The following is a 25888-nucleotide window of genomic DNA, read 5'->3' on the forward strand; positions in this document are numbered from 1 at the left end:
GAAGCAAGGTGGTGACATGGTGTGAAGCATTTTAAGAAGTTAGTCTGGTTATCTTGTGGGTAACAGACTCCAAGCATAGGAAACAAAGAGCAAACAGACAGGAACTTCTGTAATAGTTGGCACAATACCCAACTTTTAGTTACTTTCTCGGTTTTCCTTCTCTCCTGTCCCCTTCCTTCCCCTCCCCTCCTCTCGCGTCCCCTCCCCTCCTGTCTCCTTCCCTTCCCTTCCCTTCCCTTCCTTTCCCTCCCCTTCCTTTTCCTCTTCTTTCACCTTTTAATTTCCCATTCATGTTTTATTTATAAATAAAAAAGAAGGTTGCTGTGGGTTGAACAGAACAACTCACAAGTTTTCCCAGAAAAACTGACTGCCCAAAATATCTGTCAACCTTCATTGGCCACAAAAGACCAGTTTATCGGTAACAAAAACTTAAATTTTCTCTTATGTAATTAGGATGTATTCAGGGTGTGTTGTCCCACCTAGTATTTTGATACCACATTTTATTTCAAAGACTCACAGCCAGAGTAAAATGCAGGCCCCTTGGAGTGACTATGGCAACGCTCTCCCTAACTGACAGCCAAGAATGACTTTGCCACATCGTGATCTGCCATCATCAGAGCTGTACTTAGAGAAAACAATAGGGCATCTATGTGTAGGAAAACACAATTTTCATCTGACTGCTCATTTTGCCCGAAGGGCCGTTTCCTTTGTGCAGACTGATGTGGGTGGCAAAGAATAGAAAGCTTTATTAGACTCTTACTCACATAACAGGATTTGAGGGCTGCTATTCAGCACCTTTTCTAATAAGCACTTTTCCCAGGACTGAATTGCTTCCTAAAGCCGTTTTTTATTATCAGACATAATTTAAAACTAAAAGAGAGTAAGTTTCCCTTATTTTCCTTGACCTCCATCAGTCCATCTCCTTACATGGTATAGGAGGTTTGTAAAGCAAGAACACTACTGTTGACATGTTCCAGTATGATCTAGGACTCTTCCAACCCCACTCCCACCTGTGACAGGTGCCTGGGTAACTCTTCAGATGTCACAGATATACCTATGTTAGAAGGTAGTCTACCTTGAGAGTGTGAGTGACTTTGCACCTTGTCTTCCAGCCAGTCTCAGGCATTCATAAATGGCATGCCCAGTTTCCTGTAATGCTGAGCCAGCCCTACCCATTTTCATCAGTCCTCAACAATTCCTGTCCAGTGTGGTTTTCTTCCACAGTCTCTCCATGTTCCTGAATACCACTTTGCAAACTCTGTTCGTCTCCTAATCCCACAAATGGGCAACTCTTATCTCACTGAGGTTTGGATTTTAAAACAGTTAGTTATGTTTTGAAATGATCCACAGGCATCTACTGAACTTTAAACCCAGGATATAACACAACGGCATTACCACCTCTGTCACAGAGTACTATTGCACCTGGGCACCATGTGCTGGCATGGCTGTGTCACATGCCTACTAGGTCAACTACCTGCTGTATGTTGCCTACACGTCACATCTCAAGTCACCAAACTAGCACAGTAGAACATCTGGATTTCTCCCATACCATGCCCAGGCTGTCAGGATAGTTTCTGCTTGTCCTCATGGAGATGGAGTAAATAAGATTCACATGAGAAGAAGCAGAGATGGCCTATCCAGAGCTGTCCATAATAAGGGAGTCAGCTGTCATCACATGCATTTGTCAGACTCAAAAGCAGGTCATGGGTTGCAAAATTTTATAATAAAATTAAAAGGAAAAGGAAGACTACTGGTGTGCCCTGGTTCAAAATTGGCATTGGAAAGATAGAAGCAGGCTAATAAGGTGGGTATCCTATACAATCAGTTTATATAACTTTATTACTTTTTTTCTGGTTGAGTTGAGGGAAAAAAGAAAAGCAAGCTGATGGTCAATTTCTGGGTCCTGACTTCTGACTTTTTGTAGCAGATCTAATCTCTCAAGAGATGGTTGGCTAAAAGTCTATCTCCCAACTTCATTTTGTCATTTGTACTTTCAGTCTTTTTAGGAGGGAAATTATTTCTCTTTCTCTCCAATATGTAAGAACTCTCTTTCTAGACTGAAGACATCCATTCTTTGTCATATATATTGTAAATAATTTGAATTTGTAAAGTACTTAGATTAGTTTATAAATTTTGTATAAATATTCAGTTTTCATGGCCTCTGCTTTAATGCTTTTCATATTCTAAAATATGAAATTTGTATCCTTGTACTTCACCTGTATTTCCTTCTCATGGACAATTTTACTTCTTACTTTTATTATTAGAGTCTATTTGGAATTTACAGCACCATTTGTTGAAAATACTGTCTTTTTTCCATTGGATGGTTTTAGCTCCCTTGTCAAAGATCAAGTGACCATAGGTGTGTGGGTTCATTTCTGGGTCTTCAATTCTATTCCATTGGTCTACCTGTCTGTCACTATACCAGTACCGTGCAGTTTTTTATCACAATAGCTCTGTAGTACAGTTTTAGGTCAGGCATAGTGATTCCCCCAGAGATTCTTTTATCATTGAGAAGAGTTTTTGCTATCTTAGGTTTTTTGTTATTCCAGATGAATTTGCAAATTGTCCTTTCTAACTTGTTGAAGAATTGAGTTGGAATTTTGATGGGGATTGCATTAAATCTGTAGATTGTTTTCAGCAAGATAGCCATTTTCACAATGTTGATCCTGCCGATCCATGAGCATGGGAGATCTTTCCATCTTCTGAGATCTTCTTTGATTTCTTTCTTCAGAGACATGAAGTTCTTATCATACAGATCTTTCACTTCCTTAGTTACAGTTACACCAAGGTATTTTATATTATTTGTGACTATTGTGAAGGGTGTTGCTTCCCTAATTTCTTTCTCATCCTGTTTATCCTTTGTGTAGAGAAAGGCCATTGATTTGTTTGAGTTAATTTTATATCCAGCTACTGCACTGGAATTTACACTGGTTAAAACTAAGGTAGTGTTCTGGTTCCTCTGGGCCTCCCTTGACTGCCCTGTCCTCTAGGCAATCTTCGGTGGCCCATTCTGCTTACCTAAGAGAAGGTGTGCTGAGCCTCAGTGTGTTTGCCCAGTGTGCAGTACTTGCTTCCCCCAGTGATGATGTCTGGGAAAGAAGGATTCTTTCTGTCCGTGGATCCTCAGAGTTCTCATCTGTCTCTCCAGCTCTTACCCTATCATGGAGGAGTCTCTTTATTTCCACTTACAAGAGATTTCTCCTTTTTCCTTTATTACTGATGAAAGCAGCCATAAATACCGTCTCTCCCAACAGAAGTAAGTTTATTAAACTTAGATCTCTAGACTTCATTGTATCATCATTTTTATAGTAGGTTCAAAACACTAATTTCTGAAATCTTGCGATTTTTCTGTATTCTTAACAATAACACAAGCCTCTTTTCACCTTTAGTTTGATTGAATAGAGGGGACAGTCATGAAGTTATATTCTTTATAATCTCATACAAGAAGATCTTGTAAATGGTTTACAAAGTTCTAATGAATATCTAAGCATAGAACTGTCTAAGCTGATTCAGGAGATTCTCATTAGAACAGAATTAGACTTGAGTTTTAGATTTCTATTACTAATGAAACAAGTAGGAAAAACGAATAGGTTAAAGAGAATGTTTTTAGGTGCCTACAACGGATCAACCAACGATGGATTAGTCAGTGTATCTGACCCTTAGGTAGTATCATCTCACATAATACTTATTACATCTCTGTCAACAAGTGGGACACTCCTTTTCTAGCTGGAAAAATTACGTTTCAGATATTAAATTATCTATAGTCAACATGGTGTAAATTGAGGAGATGGGATTTAAGTACAGTTCTCTGTGACCTCAGGCCTTCTGCTGTCTCTCCAGGTATATCATGTGTATTAGACAGAAATGTGTATAAAGACCGGGAAGAGACTGTTCAGGAAGCAGTGATCTATCAGGTAGATAAGATAGGATTAGTCCGGGTGAACCTGGTTATGGATGCAAATGCTCAAAACTGAACTTGCAGGCAATCGGGTATCATTGTAGTATCCTGCAAGGCAGTGGGAGTCAGTCTGTCTGAAAACAGGAACAGAAGTCAGATATGCTTGGTTTCTCTATACCAGTAACCCAATCCCCAAAGAACACACAACTGAGTGAGAAGGCATGTGCTTACTTTCTAATGAAGTGTGGCTATGTTACCCAACCCCTCTAGACCTAAGCACGTGGGCTGCACATATGTGGCACCCCTGTGCTGTCACTGTCTGGTTGACAAGCAGACCAAAGCTTGGCACACACACCTTTGCCAACACCTGAGGTGCTGACCTTCTCACCAGCAAGTGGAAGAGAGCTTCCCTGGGCTTTATGAGTGGGCTGACGTGTGGCACACGCGTTTCTTTAAACCAAGTGCAGAAATTATAGTCGCTATTGCAAACACATGCTGGGCCTAAAATTTGCTTTCGCACATCCCCAAACTGGGTGTCATTTTTTATACAGTTGAAACTAAAGAGGTTAAAAAAAAATCTTAAAACTTAAAAAGATCTTTTCCACATTATAAAGATCTTACTAAACATTTTTCCTTATGCTCATGAAGAGTTAATGAACTTAATTACTAATATTTTGTGGCACTATTCAAGAACAATAACCCTGCATTTCTAAATACTGCTCTGTGTGCAAAAAGGGCTTTTGAATACATTGTTACATACCTTAAAATTCTATGTGCCCTCTGGGAGGATGTACACACTCTCTCCCTCTGCATTCAGAAGCCTGCAGAAGCCATGTGTTTGCCTCTCTCCTCACCATCTGCTAGCTGACATCAATCCCCTCTCTGGCTTCCTCCAACAAGGCAGCCTTATAAGGACGCTTGCAGAACATTTCATGGGTTTTGGCAAGGCAGTGAAGTTTGGACATGTTTTCTCTATTGCCTTCTCTCCGAAGTGAAGCTTTCTCAAAACCTGGACAACTTACATTTGAGAATTGCAATTGCTCATTGAGAAAGAAGTGAGCAAAAATGTCACTCTCCATAGGCCTAGCCTTTCTTGGGTGTTGTGGAGGTCAGCTGTGACCAGGTTAGCCCCCTCACAGCTTCCTGCTGGATCAGCCAGTGCATCCTTAGCATCCTTTTCTTTAGTACATGTATTGATTGCACACCTGGGAAACTGTGACAGAGCTGATACCCACGCAAACCTTTTGAATAGTGACTGAGAGAACACTGCTCCTTTCCTGAGCAGTGATCACTCACATACAGAAAGCAGATGTGCAGCTTTGAGAAACTGGTTCTTGTGACTGAAGCCCTGATGGGTCAGAGACCCATCAACACATGAAAGTGGAAAAGAAGAAGCCCAAGGAGGCTGCAAATGTGCGACACTCAGGAAGTGTCACCCTCATCACAGAGACCAAGGACAGCATGGACTCTGGAGAAGAGGTGGCTGGCTCCCAGTCGCCCCTTTGCTTTTAGTAGCTGCGTGTCTTGGCTAGAACCTATGTCTCAGAAAATCAGGTTTTACCTTGCAACATGATGTGAGAACACACACCTGAGAAGCAGTGAGAAGGTCATAATATGTAGCTAGGTCAGGGCACATTTGGTGAATTGACAAAATTCCAGAGGGCAGATTAATGACTGCGCAGACTGCCACGGAGGGTGGAGGAAGAGAGAGGAGCTGCACCCCTAAAAGCCCAGCAAGGGGGACCCTGGCACTGGGGGGGGGGTACCATGCTGGCACATGCATAAATCTACCTGACTGGTAAAAGCATGACACACAAGCATGGAGAGACATAGAAGAAAATCAAGAAGAGAAGGTGGTTGGATGAACATCAGTATCCTCATTCAGAAGCTGGGATCTTCTGCCTCAGCATGACAAAATGTCACCAGTGAGAGGAACTCAGTGCCACAGACAAAGGCTCCATATCTACCAGCTTTTCACAACGGCCCCAACCGAAGTGAAAGACATTTAAAGATTAAGTGTGTTATATGTTTTTACTGCAAGTAATTTGTTAGATAACAGAATTTCTTGTTCTTAACTCAAAGACTCCCCATTATCAGGAGCCAAAAATGTGTTCAAAGCTGTGACCAGAGCAAATGCCTAGATAGCTGTTTACCAGAAAGTATCAATCTGAGGCAGAAAATTCCCTCCCTCAGAGGCTGATGTGGACAAACAAATATGTCTCCAAGACTTCTGGGAGATATCTCTCTCTCTCTCTCTCTCTCTCTCTCTCTCTCTCTCTCTCTCTCTCTCTCTCTCTCTCNCTCTCTCTCTCTCTCTCTCTCTCTCTCTCTCTCTCTCTCTCTCTCTCTCTCTCTCACACACACACACACACACACACACACACACACACACATATATATACACACACACCATCCACATAAAAACTTTGAACAGCAAATGTTTTAAGAGGCCATTTCATGGATTATTAACTGAAATAGGTTTGTTTAGAATTGTATATTTCTGATACTGGTCACATTCATAAAGATCCAATCCTTGTGAAAAAGTGAAAATGCATTCATAAATAGAGCAGAAGCCTCAGGTGTCCATCAGAGGGCTCTGCATACTGTAGAGCAGTTTGGAGACACAGTAGCCTCTTGTACTTACACTGGAGTGTTCAGCACGGGCCAGTGATTTCACCAGTGCCCGAGTGTAGTTGTTATTTAAAGCTCTCCAAGGCATACATCTGCATTACCATCTGTCATTTCACTTGCAGGTTTCATCTGTCTTGAGAGTGGGGAGGGACATGATCAGCTGGAGGGTATATGTGGGGGGGGATGGGGAGTCCACAGCAGCCCCAAGCTGAACCAGGGTATATATGTGCCTAGGCAAAGAGATGTAGAAATCCATATGCTTTGTAGATAATCCCTTTGAACTGTGGTAAATTAAACATCTAAAAAGATTATAAAATTCCACAGGCTAGAATGCCTTACAATAAGACAGTTCAGTTCTGAGGAATCTCAGAAATATTTCAATTACTTTTTTTTCTTTTTCTTTTTCTTTTTCTTTTCTTTTCTTTTCTTTTCTTTTCTTTTCTTTTCTTTTCATTTTTTTTCTCTATATAGCCCTGGCTGTCCTGAAATCCACTCTGTAGACCAGAATGGACTCGAACTCAGAAATCTGCCTGCCTCTGCCTCACAAGTGCTGGGATTAAAGGCGTGTACCACCACTGCCCAACTTACCTATGCTTTTTAGTGAAAATTTGACTGTGTAAGAACCTTTGTGTGTATGTATGTGTGTGTGTGTGTGTGTGTGTGTGTGTGTGTGATGGGCTCTACTAAGAGACTGAAAAGATAAGCACAAGTTGTGAGTAAATATTTGCAAAGTAAAATTTTAATTAAGAACTAGTATCTAGAATATGTAAAGAATTTTGAAAATTCAACAATAAAAAATCCAATTGGAAAACGAGTGAAGATGCGTAAAGGCACTTCACAAGGAAAATATATACATGACAAATAAGAACATGAAAAATGTTTAATATCACAGTCCCTTTAGGTGACGCAAATTGAAACCACAATGAGCAATCACTACATAATGAGAAGAGTATTCAGGAAAATCATGACAATATGAAAGGCTCCTGAAGATAAGACACCAGAGCATTCCACTCTGCTAGTGAGGATGAGAAACCGTACAGCTGCTGTACGGTATCATAACATTAAACATTCGATTGCTAGAAATTGTACTTCTGGGCACTTATCCAAGAGAAACAAGAGATTCCATTCACACAAAAAGCCTCTACACAAGTGTTCAGAACAGCTTTATTTGTAATCTCCCAGCATTGGGGACCACCCAGGTGTCCTTCAGTAGGTGAATGCTTAAGCACACCGCAGCCACCCAACATTACTCTCTAGTGAAAAGGAAGGCATTGCTGGTCCAGGCAGTGATGAATCTTCAGAGAATATGACGAAAGCGAAATGCCAGCCCAAGGCCTCCTCCTGCAGAACTCCATGCTCATCAAATTGTTGAAGTAACAAAATCCCAGAAATCTAGAATGAACTGGTAATAAGGGAACCGGTTACTGAGACTCAGGTCTACCTATATACATGCCTGCTGAGGGAATCATGTGATGACAGCAATGTTCTGAATATTGTGACATCAATACTATGGGGTTACTCTGATGTTGTTATAGTTCATCAGGATGTTTGCAATGACAAGAAATTGCCTAGGGGTTATAGGGAGTCCTTCTGAATTATTTCTTTATATTTCTGTGTTAAGAGTCGTTTTTATTTGAAGTGATTTTCTCAACTGTTCAATGAATTACACTCTCAAATATGTGGAAAGACAGCAAAAATGTTCAGTGTTAATAAGATTTGTTGAATTCTAGAAACTAAAAAAAAAATGTATGATGACTTACAGCTACCCCAAAATGACATTTGAAGAAAAATCTTAAGCATTTTGGGAGAAAATATCTTTTCTACTTATGTTTTAATGAAGACACTGCTAATAGAGTGCCCGGCAAGGGTGTTGGTTAAGAGGCAGGCAGCTGGAAGCAGGGAACCGCTTCCTCTCACTGCCCCTCAACATGAGAACCTTCCTTCCCAAGCAATCCTTTGGCAGTCTTTCTTTTGTTTGTTTGTTTGGTTGGTTGGTTGGTTGGTTTGGCTTTTGGTTTGGTTTTCATTGTTTTGGGTTTTTGCTGTCATCATCATCATCATCATCATCGTCATCGTTGTTGTTGTTGTTGTTGGGTTTTGGAGACCAGGTTTCTCTGTGTAGCCCTAGGTGTTCTGGAACTCACTCTGTAGACCATGCTGACCTCGAACTCACAGAGATCAACCTGCCTCTGCCTCCCGAGTGCTGGGATTAAAGGCCTCTATCTCTTTTCAGGAAATTTTTGGTGGTTTTGTTTGTTTATTTGCTAGTTTGTTATTTAATATTGGCAAAGGACATCAGCTGACCCATAATATAGAGCTTTCCTCTGAACATCATGTCTTACCTGCTTACTTGAGCCCAAGCCTTTGGTGGTATACATGTCATTTTTGGCTTTGAAAGAATACAGTTTTCTTGGCATCCAAACAGTGTGGACAGGGACAAATCTCTTTTGCTTTATGCTATTTGAAAATGCTCTTTGATAAGAAGCAAGAGAGGGGCTGGTGAGATGGCTCAGCGAGTAAGAGCACCCGACTGCTCTTCCAAAGGTGCAGAGTTCAAATCCCAGCAACTACATGGTGGCTCACAACCATCCTTAACAAGATCTGACTCCCTCTTCTGGAGTGTCTGAAGACAGCTACAGTGTACTGACATATAATAAATAAATAAACCTTAAAAAAAAAAAAAAAAGAAGCAAGAGAGAGTGACTAAGAGCAGGGAATTAGTGTCAGTTGCTGGATTTGAACCCCCTTCCTTTGCTCTTTGCTAATGGCAAGAGCACTTTCATGTCAGTCTTGCAAGGATCATGGGGCCCTGAGTTCCAGGAGACTTCATGTCCTCCTGAACAAATCTGTGATCTTTGAGACAACGGTGGTGACAGACTGGCATCTCAGTTTCACGCTCCTGTTCAGGTGGAGGTTGCTGGGGCTGTCCCTTTAAGGTTGCTAAGGTTAATGGGGTTGGGAGAGTACTCACAATCTGTAAAAGTTAGTAAAAGATGCCATCATTATTCCTTTCCTCATCACGACATCAAGCTCTGGACTCAACTGACACCAACTTAAGTGTTGCAATTTGCTGTGGCCCCTTGATGACAAGCTGCTAACCTTTGTGCCTCAATTTCCATATTTGTAATCCCAGGCAACCCTACCCCTGAAAACGGGTTTCTAAACCTGCCTCTGGATTTTCAGTAGGATTCCAAAGTGGAGCTGGTGTCTGTTGATTTCCCTGACACTAAGAACTCAGCTTAGACTCCCGGTGCTGCTGTTGTTTGTAATATACAATTATTGCTGCAGAGAGCAGGGATGACCAAGTTAGTTATTGTTCTCTCTCCATTCCCCTTGCCCTGGTGCCTGAGAAGCAGAACATCCCCATGGCAACCACAGCAGCTGGTCCCTAGATAAGAGGAGCTGGAGTAGGGCAGCAGCAGCCAGTGCAGCCCAGGAGTTGAGCCCCAGCACAGTGAGAAGAATTGCCTTTACCTTCTTGGCTCAGCGCCTGCACTGATTGGTAAGTGCTTCTGATTTTTACCCAGGAACTTTGGTGATCAAAAAAGAAAAGAAAAGAAAAAAAGCCAGCATCCAGTAACTTATTGCTTCCTTGTGTTTGGTGGGACAAAGCAAAGCAGGCTGATTGTCTTGGATGTTCTTTAAGGAGCAAGGCTAAGCTGGGGCTCCCTGGGGCGGACAAAGACACGGCTGTTACATCAGTTTGCTGGGGGTGTGGGGGTCTTGAGCTCTGTGGTCGTCTGTGTCCTCCCAAACAAAACGGCGAAGCTTGGAGCCGTGTGTGGTGGGTCTTCATACTCACTTGAGGCCCTGGGGGTCTGGGCAAAGTGCGCTTGTCTCTGTACGTCCTTACGTCTTACTTCACAGCACAGTCAGTCCATGAAGAAGTCTGCATGCAGGGTTAGGTCTCCACATGAAGGATTCTATCTGCACGTGTGGTGCTCCGGGGCTTGAGGTCAATCCTCAGTTCAGAAGAGGTTGGCAAAGCGTGCAGAGCCAGAGCCCAAGCCGGGCTAACCGGGCTTACACTGGGCTGTGGATATTGTTTCTCCAAAACTTTTATTGCATCAAGTAGAGCTAGACCTAGTTGTGTGGCAGATGATCCTTAGAATGTTATGTGGCTAACAGAGTGTCTAGCGGCTCCCGAGACTTGCTTCTCTTAATCCTGAGGCCTGGAAATAGATGTCCTCTGCCTTTGTGTTGTGCCTTTGGGTGTGCTAGTTTCATTAGCAGCTTTGGAAAAGACTGGCACTGGGATGAGATTGGTATGACAATTTAGATTAATTTAAATATAAGTATCGTGATTACTGCGACTTAAGTGAGCAAAGAAGGCATCCACCTACAGAAGGATCCCAGTGTGCCTGACTTCTGGCTGGGGTCGGGTCCTCTTACAAGCCCTAGGGAAGAGACCCCGGTACACCCAGTTACAGACGTGAAAGCTCTCGCTTTCTTAGCCTTTTGGCTAGAGTCAAGTGTGCAGACATGGAAGCTAACTTTGCAAGATAGCACCTCGCTTCCCAGCAAGAGTGAGGAAAGTAACCGAGACTGCTTCTGCTTAGGGCCAACTCACAGTGGGTCGCCTTTGGGGCAATTTCTTGCCCATGCATTAAAATGTATATCCTTACTCTCTTAAGAGAACTCAGTGCCTGGGCCAGTTTGTGACCTCAAACTGAGCTGAAGAAGCAGCACAGCTGTTTCCTTAAAAGTAGCCTGGGTGAGTGGAGACTGGGGACTGGCCTCAGCAAAGTGTGCATCCGGGTTTTAATAGCTGTGCTGGCACATTTTCATAGCTGTGCTGGCACAGGATGGCCCTCTGGCTCTTTAGCAATTTAAAGAGATACCTTCCCTGGTGTCGAGCTAGGTGACAGCTATCTCCAGCACTGGCTTCGTGGCTCTCCATTCCCAGTAGCATTTGCATTAGTGTGAATTCCAGTGGAGAAAAAGGCCGGGTCCCTTATGAAAAGAGGTAGCAAGGAAGTTGCAGGGTTGTAACATGTGGAGCCCTGGAAATCTCCCCAAGATCCTAGAGTTAAGGCTGCTGCTCTAGTACACAGTTCCCATGGGCCACCCACATTCTCTCAAGGAACCACCAAGAAAAGGCTTCAGCTGCTCAGCCTTTATTCTCTGAGACATCTGAGAAGCAGAAAGGTCGAGGGACAGTGCGGCTGTTATAGGGTTCGTCATAAACTCAGTACCAGAACCTGACCTGAGAGGATAGGAATCTTCATGGTGTCCACCCTTGCAGCCTTTGTGGTGAATGCTTGACTTTGCCTGTAGAAATAATGCATGAGATTGCCGGGACTCCCCAGGGCCCTCAGAGTCTTACATAATGAAAATGTCCTGGTTTCCACAGCACATTTGGCTTCCGCTCAGGGTAGGTGGACCAATGCTGAGTGAAAGAGACCCTGCTAAAGCAGGATGAAGTAAAAATAAATAAATAAATAAATAAATAAATAAATAAATAAATAAAATAAAGAAGTCACAACCCCCTTAACTGAAGGTTAAACGTCCCTGTTGTAAAACCTCTGTTTAAGCATCACTGAAGGCTTTAACTTTGGGGCTGGAATCTGAGGACCTAGGGGAACCAATTGTTTAGAAAAAATTAACTGGTTTCCCATAAACTCCCCCAAATCACAGAGAGCAACCAAGGGAGCAATAGAAACTTTCTCTGAGCCGGGCATGGTGGTGCAGGCCTTTAATCCCAGCACTNGAGGCAGAGGCAGGCGGATTTCTGAGTTCGAGGCCAGCCTGGTCTACAGAGTGAGTTCCAGGACAGCCAGAGCTACACAGAGAAACCCTGTCTCTAAAAACCAAATAACAAACAAACAAACAAACAAACAAAAACCAAACCAATACAAAACCTTTCTCTGGCCATCATGACAAGTGCAGGGTCCTGTATGAAAGCTGGGACACAGATGGAGTTAAAGGGACAATGCATGGGTAGAGTAGGGAGCAGAAGTGGGACAGACCTTCTTACTGTGGTAGGGAACTTCCTTTCCTCTGAGGATGGCAGCGGAGAGCCACGCAGGACTGTGTGGTTGTCTCACATCAACACTCAACAGGCAATGATAAGTGACCTTCATCAACGAGACAGCTCTGAACCCAGACACTCCATTATCATCACTGTTCTTTGTTCTCTTTGAAGATTTCGTGACAGGACTGTCAAAATGACATCACCTGAGATTAAAGTGTATTGTAATCCCCCTGGTCAAAGCATGCCTCTGTCAAACATCTTTGATACTGTCATAATATAAAATCCCAGATCAGAAGTCTCCCAGCCCCTCCTAGCAAACAGTATTCTCCTCCACCACAGTTGGATTTTAATCACACTGACTTAAAATAATTGCTTCCTCTATGACAAAACTGTATGACTTATCTTTGAGAGAAGTCCTCATCAGATCTCTGCTGAGGCATTGGCTGCCCCAGCCTGCCCAGGGGAGCCTGACATCTCCAGCTGATGCTTCGCCAGCAGTGGGTAGATCCTCCCTGTTGTGGTCCATGGCTGATAACACTGCTTATCTCAGATGGGGGCAGGTTCTCCCCAGCTCAACATCTGCATGAAAGAGAACTCTCTAGTATGTCTTGGGATTTTCCAGTTATTCAGCTGCTCCTCATCAACTCTCATAAGCAATGGTATAGAACAGTAGCTATCCAATAGAAAGCACCATCAATGTGTTAAACGTGAGGTGATCCAACTTCATCTTCACAGGGTCTCCTCGAGGAAAGGGCCATAGCTTCAAAGTAAAAAGTACCAACTACTGAGCTCATGGGAGATGTGATCCTAGTACAAGGAACAATTTGCTTTGGGTTGCAGGGGAGACGGCCCGGATCTCTGCAATGATTCTGGTTGTGAATACCTGACTACTGGTAGATCAGCTTAAACTCCCTAAACTTCAGTTTGTTTTGAGGATGGATGGCCATAGCAGATCACTGTGGGTGATTTTCAACACTTCTGTGACAATGCAAAGAGGAGGAAGTCTCATTAAATAGGGCCATGTTGAGTCAATCACATTTCCTGCAGTCTTTAGCATAGAGCTCAGTCTTCCTGGGTGACATTCCCCTTTTCAAAACTTTTGGCACAAGGGGATAGTCTATGGACGGTTACAACACACTTCCTTAAGGTTCCAGGAAGTTGGCAGACTATATCCAGTCACTAGAAACAATGCTCTAAATTGATGACTGCTGAAGTCACTTACACAATCAGTTTGCTAAAAGTCACTAAAAGCCAGGCTCAAGTGATCAGCTAATGGCCCATCTGCTCTGCAATGATCTCAGCTGGTGGGGGAGAATCCCTCAGTCTTCCCAGGGAACAGTGACTTAGTCTTCAGAGTGAAGGAGTTAGCTCAGTCTGAGCTCCCAGACTCATTGTGGATGGCTTGTGGTTCTTCTGCCTGTTGCAGGAACAAGACACTCATGAGCAGAGTATCAGCTTGGTCATTTTAGTCTTGTTCATTTCTCCTTGCCCTTACCCTTGCTGTTATGGACACCAGCAATAAATTATCAGAAGGGAACACATGACATAGACTCTAATGGAGATTTTCTCAGAACCTCAGCTAATGCATCGCTCATTCAGACTTCACACGTGTCTGTGCAGAATCTCCCTTCTCCTGGGCAAGGCTCTAACTAATCACTGGGAAAGATCACACGTTTCTGTTCCAGGAAAGACAGGAGTCCAGGGACAGGAGGGGACTTGCTTTTATGTCAGGGCTCCCAAGGAAAGTAATAGAAATATTCACAAAGATCAAATTTTCCTCACTAGGTACCTGCTGTCCTCACAGGTACACGCGGAGGCAGCTGAGTTACTTCATCAGTTCCAGTCCTGAGGACCCAAGAGCCTTAGTTAACTCTGGGTTCAGAGGATTTTCTTCTTTTCTAGAAGACTAAAGTGCCAAGAACTCACTAGGACAAGGTTTTAATCTAAACTTAACTAAGATGATGTGTGACAACTAAATAAATGAAGTGAACTTGTGTGCTCCTGTTCCTCACTTGTTATGGTAGCTATAATCACGTACTATAGAACTCAACACAAAAAAGGCACATAATGGATGCTCGATGTTTTCTTTAACTCTAAGTCAACTCATTTCTAATTCAAACTTGACTAGCTTCATGAACCCTTAAATAGGCAAATAATAAAGATTTGATATACCGTTCTTCCTAATAGGGAGAGAGATAACCGTGTGTGTCTGTGTGTGGATTTGTGTGTGTTGTTTTATTTTGTCTTACATTTCAGATTTTGCAATAAACTATAAGAAGAATACATGGAAAATAGGATTGAGATTGGATCTGTAATAGTAATCACTTGATATTTAATGTATTTATTAAATAAATAAGTAAGTGAATGAATGAACAGAAGATACTTACATACTTAGATACTGTTTTTAATTTCTCCAGTGCCAGAAAAGACTTTCTCTCTCTCTCTCTCTCTCTCTCTCTCTCTCTCTCTCTCTCTCTCTCTCTCTCTCTCTCTCCTGAGGATGTCCACTGAGATGATGACCACTGAGCCAGTGCCGCCTCTGGAGCTTTCAGATGACATACTAGGCAATCTCGACCCTCAGTGCAGCCCCTCAGGTAAATGCTCCCTCTGGAACATCTGTCCTGTAAGCCACAGGAGGGTCTCTGCCATACTGCTTTTAGGCAAGTCTGAGAGAAGGGCCCCTGAAACCTGATAGCTGGTGCCTTCTGGTGACAGTCTACACCAGATGGACAGGCAAATAGCCATGGGTCTGTGGGGTTCGCCACGTAAATATCAGCTGAAGTACTTGAGAGAAGTTCATTCGAATTAGAGAGAGGAACACACAGAGAGAGACAGAGAGAGAGAGAGAGAGAGAGAGAGAGAGAGAGAGACAGAGACAGAGACAGAGACAGAGACAGAGACAGAGAGAAAGAGAGAGAGAAAGAGAGAGAGAGGAGCATTGTCCTGTGTTTTGGATTTGATAGAGTCCCAGGCAGAGCACTTTTGAGGCAATAAATGGAATGTGGCAATATAGCTTGTTTCCAGTATTTTCCAGCACACTTAAACCCCATGTGCAGTGCCAATAAAATATTTCAAATATCTCTCTTTGCCTATCAAGACAGAATTTTAAATAGCCCCTTTCTGCTTTATTGTCAATCTGTTTCCTTTCTAGAACTGACTTTTTGCATAACCTTTGTAATGAAAACACCAAAAACATTTCTGCCTCTACCCATTTCTAAAAATGAGACACTCAGACTTTTGATGGATGGGCCTCTTGCATATTCATAGTCTTTGTTAATGCCTCGTCTGGCTCTGACTCCTCTCATCTCCCCTCTCCTCGATTGCCTTCAAGATATTTTATGTTCAGGATTCCTCCAAAAAATAGGGAAAATTACAATTGAAATGAAAGATAAAATTGAAACAAATGTCTCGCTCTCTGCACTAGGTGCCGAGTCGCACCTTAGGTTTGGGTAGTAACCCACCCCTAACAGATTCATATGCAAGGTATGCCTTCAGGGACCCCACAGCTGGGCAGCACCCATCCTAATCACCATCAGTCAACCAATACCTATAGTGTGTCTATCATGGGGAAGGGTAAGAAGCCGCAGTGTGGTAACAACTGAAGAATTACAGTGTCTGCCAGGCTGACAAACAAGCTGAGCAGCTCCAAGACTTAGCTTGATCCTTATCAACAACCTGGTCACATCTGCAAACAGGAGACAAAAGAAGAACAACCACAGGCTTAGTGTGAGGATTAAATGAGGTCATTTGTCCAAGAATGAGATGAAGTGTTTTGAACAACTGGTAAAATATAAGCAGAGAGAAGCTGGAAGAGCCCTTCATGTGCAGCAAAACCAGGACAATCTCCCCATGCCTCCTTTTCATGTGTAGGTGAACTTCACACAGCCCGGTGCCATCACAGAGTACAAACTCAGTAAGTATTGATTAGATTGAGGCTGTTGGTAGCATTATCAATGTTTCCCGTCTAGAGGAAAAGTTGACTTTTCATTATCGCCAAAGAGAACCATGACACGTGGGGTTTTTTTCATTCGTATGTTTTTATATGGGGATGGCTGACGATACATACACATTGTGTGTGGTTGCTAAATATTTCTAGTGTAACATTTCAAAACATGTGGGCTATGTAGTCTAAGAGACTACAAGAACTTGGAGGCAAAAATGATTTCTTATCATTTTTATTTTTAGGATCTAATAAATGGTTTGACAGACAATAATAGGTGGTTAAAAATGTTGTCTGGTGGTTAAAAAACCATGAATGACTTTGGGTATGTTTGGTCTCACAGAATTGAATTGAAAGTTTTACATATTTAGTCTTCAATATTTTAAAGTAATTTATCTGAACATTTCTTCAAAGAAATATATAAAGAAAGAAAAGTGGGAGCCAAGTATAATCATACACATGTAAAATTCCAGCACTTAGGAGAGTGAGGAAGAAATATCACAAGTTCAAGGCCAGCCTGGGCTACCCAGAGAGTTCTTGGGGTGGGATGGGGAGGGAGAAGGAAAGAGGGCAAACAGAAAAAACAAGAGGGGGAGGGGCGAGAAAATACTGAAATGTTAAATCAACCTTTAAATTCCCCATATTCCTTTCCATATTTCTAGAAATACCCAGATTGTATCCAGACCACAGTTATGAGCTTTCAGAGAAAATGTGCAATTTCTTTGTAGATTCATAATAGAATAGCTCTTTACACTAGGCCTATTTGAATCCATTCATTCAAAGACATTGAACAAACATGTTCTTGTGGCTGCTAAAATGATTTGAAAAGCAAAGTAGTATCAGAAATAATACTGACATCACCCTTTAAAATATTATCTGAGCAAAATTGCTATTCATATTCAAGAAATTATAAAGACTAGTGAGGGCTAGGGTTGACAAAGACTGACAGACTGACAACATTGGGGCTTTCTGCAGATCTGCTGGCAGGTCAGGATGAACAATGGCATGGTGGGTGGGATACTGCATTGGTGACATATATCCAATTTCTAAAACACATGCACACTGATTAGATGTCACCTTCACTTAAACAATGGAGCCAATATCAATAGGTCTAGAAATCAAGTCCGAGTTTCCAAAACCAGCAAGTAAGAGACTAAGGATGTGAACTTAGAGTAGAGTTAGTTCAACTTGCATTTAGAGCATGTTTGTTGGAGAGAGATGCAATTAAGAACAAAATTCCCCGAAGAGTGTGTGTGATCTTTGTCTCCTTGAAGACTGTCTGGAGCAGAAGACTACAGGGATTAATCATTTCAGAACAATGCATCAGGGCTCCAGCAAGGGCAGAGAAATGCAAAGCCAAGCAGAGCAGACAAAGGTGCCTGGGTGTAGGATGCAGGCTAGACAAGGCTTTCAGGAGCCAAGGGATTGGTCTGGAGTCACCACCTGTGAGAACCTCTGATGATGCAACAGTACAAGCTGGGCTGTCCAGGATCTAGTAAACGTGGCTGTGAAAAGTAAAGAGATCAGTCAGAAAACAACATTATAATTGTATAACTTTATAAAGAAGAGACTTGGCAAAAACACAGGGCAGAGAGGAAGGTAGATGCTGAAGTCTGAGTGGGGCTTTTCAAGATGACTCAGCAGCTCACAGAGGTAAAGCAAGTAAGTGATTCACCCTATACCCTAGTGAAACAAACCAGGACCTAGAAGCCCGTATCACCCCGGCCTTGTGGGCATTTAAGGAAAAATGATTCTTGAGAAAAAGAGGCTGAGCAGTGAACCTACTGTTCCTGCAGAAATTCAGCTCAAGACTGGTCACATTTTTCTGCTTGTCTTTGCCTTAATAACTTTCCTGATTTCTCTAAATTTAAATTTTTACCAGGGTGCTGGAGAGATGGCTCAGTGGTTAAGTTCACTGGTCAGCCCACACAGAACAGTTAGGACCATCTAGAACTCCAGTCCCAGCGGGGGGATAGTGGTGCCCTCTCCTGGTATCTCCAGGAACTGCATCCACAGGCATACATGCAGGCAAAACACCCACACGTATAAAACAAAAATAAATGTTAAAACACTTTTTAAGCTTTGCTGAGTTCTACTTTTCTATTTTATATACGAACTATGTAAGTGCATTTGGGTCTTCCATTTGGTGTGGTAAAAATAAGCACTTTTCTGGCCAAATGACCTCTGTCCCTAACATCAAATATGCTTAAAAAATGAACCAATTCAAGACTCAATTGTGTTATTCCTTTTCCTCTTTGAACCCATTTCCTCTTTGGAACCAGATGACCTTTCAGACCAGTTCATTAAGGACTGTGACCTCAAAAAGAAGCCAAGGAAGGGGAAGAATGTACAGGCTACTCTGAATGTTGAGTCAGATCAAAAGAAACCCAGAAGGAAAGATACACCAGCAGTGCACATCCCGCCTTTCATCCCAGGTAAGGGGCAGGACACGCTGCTCTGCGTGGCTGCAGTAGCAGGCTCCTACACCATCAACACATGGGGAATAAAGTCCCCACAAGCTTCCAAAGCTCCCATGAGCATCTACAGCCAGCAGGCATGGGGTGGCGTCCGGAAGTTTGAAAGCTACGTTGTTTGCCTTCTCCGGTACCAGCCCACAACGCACCTGTGCACAACACTTCCGCATTAGGATCTGTAAACTTGACTACTTGACCCTCTTCCTCTTTCTGCTCCTCTAACCATGCAGGTGTGATTTCGGAACACTTAATCAAAAGATATGATGTTCAAGAGAGAATTCCAAAGGGCAAAACAGGCCCAGCTCTTCGTAACACTGATATGGAACAAAAAAGGCCAAGGAGAAAAGACACGCCTGCCTTGCACATGCCTCCCTTTGTTGCAGGTAAAAAAAAAAAAAAAAAAAAGCTGGTCTAGAGCATTCACAGGATGGATGGGAGCATGTTGGAGCCTTATCATCTCGAGGGGCTAGGGGCATGCCCTATGCCCTGTGTCCTGGCCCAGCAAGCTGTGTTGCATTCACGTGCCCAGGAGAAGAGTATTCGTACTGCTGCCTTCTGGGTTTTTCTTCATCGGTAGTTCCCCAGGGGCTGACTTGGGGGAGGAGGAGGCTGAGAAATAACTCCTGCTTCATCAGACCTGGTCAAATTCACTCAACCATGGAAACACATATCAGTGCGATCTTGAGAAGAGGTGAAATTCCTACTTCCCCACCTTACACGGATTGTGCATGCTAGAGCCCATGGATAACTTCCCAGATTGTATGGACCAATTGTCAAGGCATGGGACAGAGATAGAGGAAGATAGAGAAGATACACATCAACAGGTATCCTAATTCACGCCAGATCACACACGCACATGCACATGCACACGCACGCACGCACGAATGCATAACGAAATGAGGTATTGTCCTTGTCCCTAGGAGGTTGAGGAGTGAATGGGAAAAGAAGCAAGTGGAATCACAGTCAGACGATGACTCTGCAGACTTAGGGAAGTTTCTTGAGTCAGGGAAGCTCTGCCTTAAGAACCTTCAGTGGCAGACATCGCTGCACCCTCCTCCCCCCCCCCCCACCCGGCTTCTCTTACTGTGATAGCCGAGGTACTTTATTTCTGGAAGCTTTTCATATGTAAAGAATTGGCAGTAGGCACGATGCTAGTTACACTAAGAAGGACAGAGCCTTTTGGCGGGTATCCAGAAAGACTCACGCTGGTTCTAATAAGGTTGTAGAGAAGAACTCACAGGCAAACACACCATAGAGACATATCTCATTAACCCTTGGCAAGTGGAAACTGGACAAACAAGGATTCACTACCCCTTTCTAAATCTCACGCTAAGCATCTCCCTCCCTTAGGTTAATGAGCTTATTTGACAAGTCCAACTGCCTGAATGGAGCCTCTGTGGGGAGTCCTCTAAGGCTTCCCTGCCAGGCCCCAGCTTTGTTCGAACTTGGCTCACAGTTGAAAATTGCATGGCAGAGAGTGTTGGTTGTGATTGGTCAGAAACGCGTACCAAGAACTGTTTAAGAGAAAAGAAGTACTTAGACTACACTGGGGGGTGGGGGAAGAGCCAGACAAAATAAGGATGGTGCAGCAGGGAAGAGTGAACACCAACAGGGCAGTTGGAAGTGAGAAATCAGAACAGTGCGCTCATGCAAACAGACGAGAGCACCTCCTTTGAAAACAGCACATGTCTGTTCTGCTCGGGGGAAATCCCTTGGTTTGGTTTATGAGGGCAGGTGACACCTTTGTCAAGGCTCCTCAGTATTTGAGGAACATCTACTTAATGCAGATGGCTATGGTTTGGTTGGTGCCTAGGTGAGATCTTGCTTAGAATTGGCACAAAGACCCAGGACTAGAAATCCTGGCCCAACACCAAGATTTCTTGGCCCAACATGCTAACATCTTACAAGCAGCCAAGTTCCCAAAGCTCTAAACGCTGCTCTATATAGAAAGATCAGAATTGACATTTGCTAGAGCTTTACTGTGTCTGAGTCTTGTTCTAGATGTTGGATGTGTGCGAATGCCAGAACGTGACTGTTGCTCAGTGATTCCTGTCCTGCAAACCACGGTTTTAGCCGAGGGTCTATAGGGAATTGTTGGAGAACTACAGAATGAAGGCCTGGTCATAGGAGATGGCTCAGTGGATAATGTGTAAGGCTCCTTTTTAGATCTCCAGACCAAGCTTTTTTGTCTGGGTGTAGACATGGAGCCTGTATCCCCGGGGCTCATGAAGTAGAGGCAAGGGATGCCAGAGGCAGGCTGGCTAGCTAGACTGGCTGAATTGTTGAGCTTCAGATTAAGAGACCTTGTCTCAGCATATAAAATGGAGAGTGACGGTGGAAGATACTTTATCTAAACTTCTTGCCTCTACATGCACACGTGTACACATGTACCTGTGAGCATGTAGACTTAAGTGCATGTGTACACACACATGATGAATTAAAAGGATGAAGAGATTGAAGGCCCAAGTCTCTCTTACAGCATCAAATCCTTGAGGAAACACAAATTATTCTCCCAGTAGGTAAGCCGAGACTTGGGTGGGCTGAGTGAGCTCCTCAGTGGGGAATGAAGACCAAGGGAGGAGCTGTGGCTTTAATGTCTCCCTCCCCACAGGGACACAGTTCTGACTCCTCAGGAGAACAGAGACCGGGAGGAAGACAGATCCTATCAGTGTTGCTCAAACTGTCCTCAAATGCCCGAAGTGACAAGAACAGGACAGGCAGTGGTAGCATGCTCCCATCCCTATGTGGGTTCTCTGAACAGGGTACCCAGAAAAACCGACACTACGCTGAGCTTCTGTAATGGGTATCCTTCCGATACTGTGACAAAACACTGGAGAAAGTCAACTTAAAGTGAGGAAAGTTTTGTTTGTCTTAGATTTTTCAGAGCTTTAGTTCATAGTTGCTCGGCTTTGTTGCCTTTGAGCCAGCGGCAGGACAGAACGTGGCAAAGTGAGGGTGCAGGGTAGGACAAAGCACTTCATCTTGGAAAGAAAACAGAAATGTGGGGGTGGGGGGATAGGATGCTAATGTCCTTCAAGGATCTCACTTCCTGCTGATAGGCCCTGTATCCAAACAGCACCACCGCCTGCAGACATCAGCAGCAACCTGGAGTCCCATTAAAAGCCCAAACACAATATATCCCTTATCATTCCCTGATAAAATATTACAACCAATGCTTACCTGTGTTGATATAAAAATTGAGTTCATTTTGCACGTTAAATTATTTTCTGTGCCCCTGTGGGCAGACTGTTCCACTTCAGGAAGGGCCAGCCTTTACCATTTAATATGCTCCTGCTATTCTTGCTGTCCCAGGGCCTCCTCCCACCTTCTGGCCCAGATTTTTAAGGACTACATTCCAAGGGCACCCAAAGTAACTAGAACGTTGCTGATCATAAAAATGTAAAGGTTTTTGTCTATTTTAAATTACCGAAAATTTGACTTATGTAAAGAGATATCCAGGAAGGAAGGATGGAAAGCTTGACCCATCAACATAGCTAATTCTACACGGTCCTGGCATACTGGTTTTAATTCTAAATAAAAGCGGAACTCTATGCAGATGTTATAAGAGAAAGTACCTCTAACTGTGCTTTATAAGTGATTCACGCGAAAGCCTTAGTTTTAGCCCGACTTGAAATTATTTTTCTCCTCCAATAAATACTAGCTAATTGGTTAAAAATATAAACAAGCTAGGAATTGAATCAAATGAATAGTCATTAAGACCCACACATAGTTTTCATTAATTTGTTGCTGTTGAGTGGAGGCCAATGCTGTAGAAAGGCCCCGTGTGGAGCACAGCTTCCAATCCCCAAGCTGAGATCTTTAGGAAGTGCTGTGAAGACTGGAAAATCCCCAATGAGAGGAGTAGAGGTGGCCTTGCAAAGCTGTGGTGGGAAGCATGGCTGGGAAACAGAGGGAAAAGACAGAAATTACCCACTTGTCACTTATTAAAGTGGCCCTACTTTCACCAACGAACAGCATCAATGAAATCTCCCTTACTGGGTTTTTCTGAACTGATCAGCTCTGAAAAATGATAAAAAGGAAAGGAAGCAAGGAGGGAGGGAATAACAAAAGAGAAAGAAAAAAGACAGACAGACAGAAAGACAGGAAGGAAGGAAGGAAGGAGGGAGGGAGGGAGGGAGGGAGGGAGAGAAGGAGGAAGAGAGAGAGAGAGACAGAGACAGAGACAGAGACAGAGACAGAGACAGAGAAAAGTTAAATCAAATCTGAATTTTCAGGCCAGTAAAAAACAACTTCATACTTTGCCTATGTAAGGATTCATCTAATATATCTACATTTTGTAAAAATGGGGATATTTTAATTCTATCTTCAAATGATGAATGGCTCTAAAGTGTGGCCATACTGTGTGTGACAATGCCCTGCTCTCTAGTACCTCCCTTTGCTCTGAAGTGGGGGGGGGGGGGCTCTGCCATCCAAGGGCTGACAGACACTGGGGAGCACTCAGAGCTCAATATTTTCTATGGTGCTTTCAGGTTTGATTTCATTAGTCTTACTGTTCCATTCAAAAGAGAAACAGACTCACAAATTATAGAAAAAATAAAGAGGAAAAAAACGATATCACTTAATTGATCATAGGTGTGGCTTTCAACTTTTTAAAATATGTATTTATGAATGGTGGGAGGCAGGGCAGACAAACAGTATATGTGCTACAATGGGCCTGTGGTGGTCAGAGAACAACTTATAGGATATAGTTCCATCTTATGGGTCCTGGAGATTCAACTCAGGCTATCAGGGTTGATGACAAATGGCAAGCCCCTTTACTCCTGAGCCATGTCACTGGCCCACAGATGTGGATATTTTGCTAGACATGTTACCAACATCTTATCTATTTGATGTAATGCCTGTTTGTAATAAGTATTAGTGTTCTCATTTTACACATGAGAATAGAACATTTAGATGAAACATTAGGTCGCACCATTTGCATTAAAACAGAAGCCCCCAACAGTTGGCCTCCTAAATCCCTGTGCCTTTTATCTTACCCAAAGGGGTGAAGGTAATCTGTGGCTTAGGGCTCTGTCTCCCCTTGTGTCCAGAATGGAGTCCTTTTGAATAAGTGTCGTCAGCAGCAAAGGTCTAACAAGGTCACTTGGTTCTCCCCAGACGTGGAAGCGTTTCTGTGTCATCACGCCTTGGAGAGAAGTCCTGGGGTTCCAGGGACTGCCTGATACTTCCGTTGGTTGTTTGTAACTGCAGCTCTACATTCTTGATTCACAGGTTTGACTCTGCTCCGGGATGAGAGCGCCGGAGTGATTATGGAGGATGAAGAAATGGATGGTGACAAGCTAGCTATTTAAAGACATCTCCCCTGAGATTGCGTGTAAATAGATTACATTGGTTCCCTATGGCGATCTTGAGGGAAAAAATAGATTTGTCTCTGCTCTCATTTTGTCCTAGTCGACTCTGTGATCTAGACGCCTCCTCCCCAGGAGACCTACTTCTCAGATTGCTGGTCAGGTCGCCTCCTTGTCTTTCCTCTCTTGCTTTTTAGCCCCACCTCCTAAACTTTTCATTTTTCTATACAGTACAAAGGAAAGTGATTTTTTTTCCCTCCAAAGTAAGAGAGGTGAGACCTCAGTGCTCCGTGTCTGCAAGCAAGAAAACCTGGATAAAAGATGGGAGGGGGATGGGAGGCCCTCCTTTCCACCTGGTTTAGTAGCAGGGCAGTCCGATTCAGCATCAAACACTCAGGAATCTGGCAGGGCCACAGCTGCTGTTAGACTGTAAGAACATTTGGACTCTAACGCATGGACTGCTATGATGAAATGGTTTTTTCTTTTTTTCCTTCCTATCTTGAGAGTCCAACTCTGGTCATCTTCTCCTCTGAAGACCCTCATTACAGATGTTATAAGGGTTCAAGAAGAAGCCAGCCCATCATGCAAGAATAAAAGACATCAGAGGCAGAGAATGCTGGTCTCTCTAGGGGGGTCTTATACTTAATTTATTGTTAAAAAAAGAGAGTTCTTAACTATATTGGTTGGTGTGATATTTGTGAATTATGTCATAATGGGAGGTAAATAAATACCAATGATTGTAAGGAATTTATTTTTTTAAATCTAAGGCCAGTTGAAGGTTGTTCTGATATTTTCACCATCTCACTTATTTAGACTCTGATACATTTTCTTGTATAAGAGGTGGTGTTGTCTAGTGAACACAGATGTGCATTTGGCTCCTGTGCAGCTGGCATTCTCTGAGTGCCCATAGGGTCTCTTTGCATCTGTACTTCATCAGCCAGACAGCAGACAGAGAGAAGGTGAGGACTAAACAGGAGAAAAGCACAGGATCTAGTGCTCAGACGGAGGCAGGGACCATGGGATAGTTCTGTACATACTGAGGTCCAGCTGTTTATTATCCTTTCTGTCTTTCTGTTCCCCTTACAGAGATGTGAAAGATGCAATACATTTCAGAAATAAAGATACTTCAGCATTCATCTCTGTGTCCTAGAAGTTTCTCCTGACTCTTACTTAAAAAAAAAAAAAAAAAGGTTGAGAACAAGAAGCCACAAACCTTGCACAGTTTGGCTTTGATTTGCTCGTATTTTTGTTTTGACTGTAAAGACTTTTTTTGAATTAGCTGTTACTATTTAAGTATCAAATTCAGAATATCTGTATTCTAGATTTTATATTGTCTTCGGAAAATGTCCGGAGAGCTGGCAGTCTAGGCAGGCTAGCCTTTACTAAAACATCCTAGCTCACCCTATGACAACCGAGTTCTAGACACAGTTCTAGAAGGCATGCATACTCTACATTTGGGGATCTGTCCCATCCCAGCTACTGACCCATTGACTTCACACTCCAACATCTTCTGGGAGTTTAGTATCCTCGTAGTAGAGACCTGGAACCTATCTATCCTCAGGGTTGTCTTGTCTTCTTGCTCCAGGCAATCCATGTTGAGATGGGGGGAGGGGGAGGAGCATATGACTGTGACCAGATTGCCAAGTGGATCATAAATGATGA

At 43.1% G+C, this 25888-nt stretch overlaps 1 protein-coding gene across 1 annotated transcript; it reads left to right on the top strand.

Moving 5' to 3' along the window:
• Window positions 1-9972: 9972 nt before the first annotated feature.
• Window positions 9973-25363, top strand: Ppp1r17 (protein phosphatase 1 regulatory subunit 17). The gene is made up of 5 exons (XM_029535401.1): window positions 9973-10031; window positions 14921-15097; window positions 18726-18878; window positions 19148-19300; window positions 24150-25363. Exons 2-5 carry the CDS (start codon window positions 15004-15006, stop codon window positions 24227-24229), a joined length of 480 nt encoding a protein of 159 aa, XP_029391261.1. The 5' UTR covers window positions 9973-10031; window positions 14921-15003; the 3' UTR covers window positions 24230-25363.
• Window positions 25364-25888: the final 525 nt, after the last annotated feature.

The sequence above is a fragment of the Mus pahari genome, chromosome 2 (assembly GCF_900095145.1).
Source record: "Mus pahari chromosome 2, PAHARI_EIJ_v1.1, whole genome shotgun sequence".
Lineage (NCBI taxonomy): Eukaryota > Metazoa > Chordata > Mammalia > Rodentia > Muridae > Mus > Mus pahari.

Coding starts and splice junctions, on each gene's coding strand:
- Ppp1r17 (XM_029535401.1), top strand. CDS start 15,004: ATGTCCACTGAGATGATGACCACTGAGCCAGTGCCGCCTCTGGAGCTT. Junction 15,098..18,725: donor CCCTCAGTGCAGCCCCTCAG/GTAAATGCTCCC, acceptor CTTTGGAACCAG/ATGACCTTTCAGACCAGTTC. Junction 18,879..19,147: donor CATCCCGCCTTTCATCCCAG/GTAAGGGGCAGG, acceptor CTAACCATGCAG/GTGTGATTTCGGAACACTTA.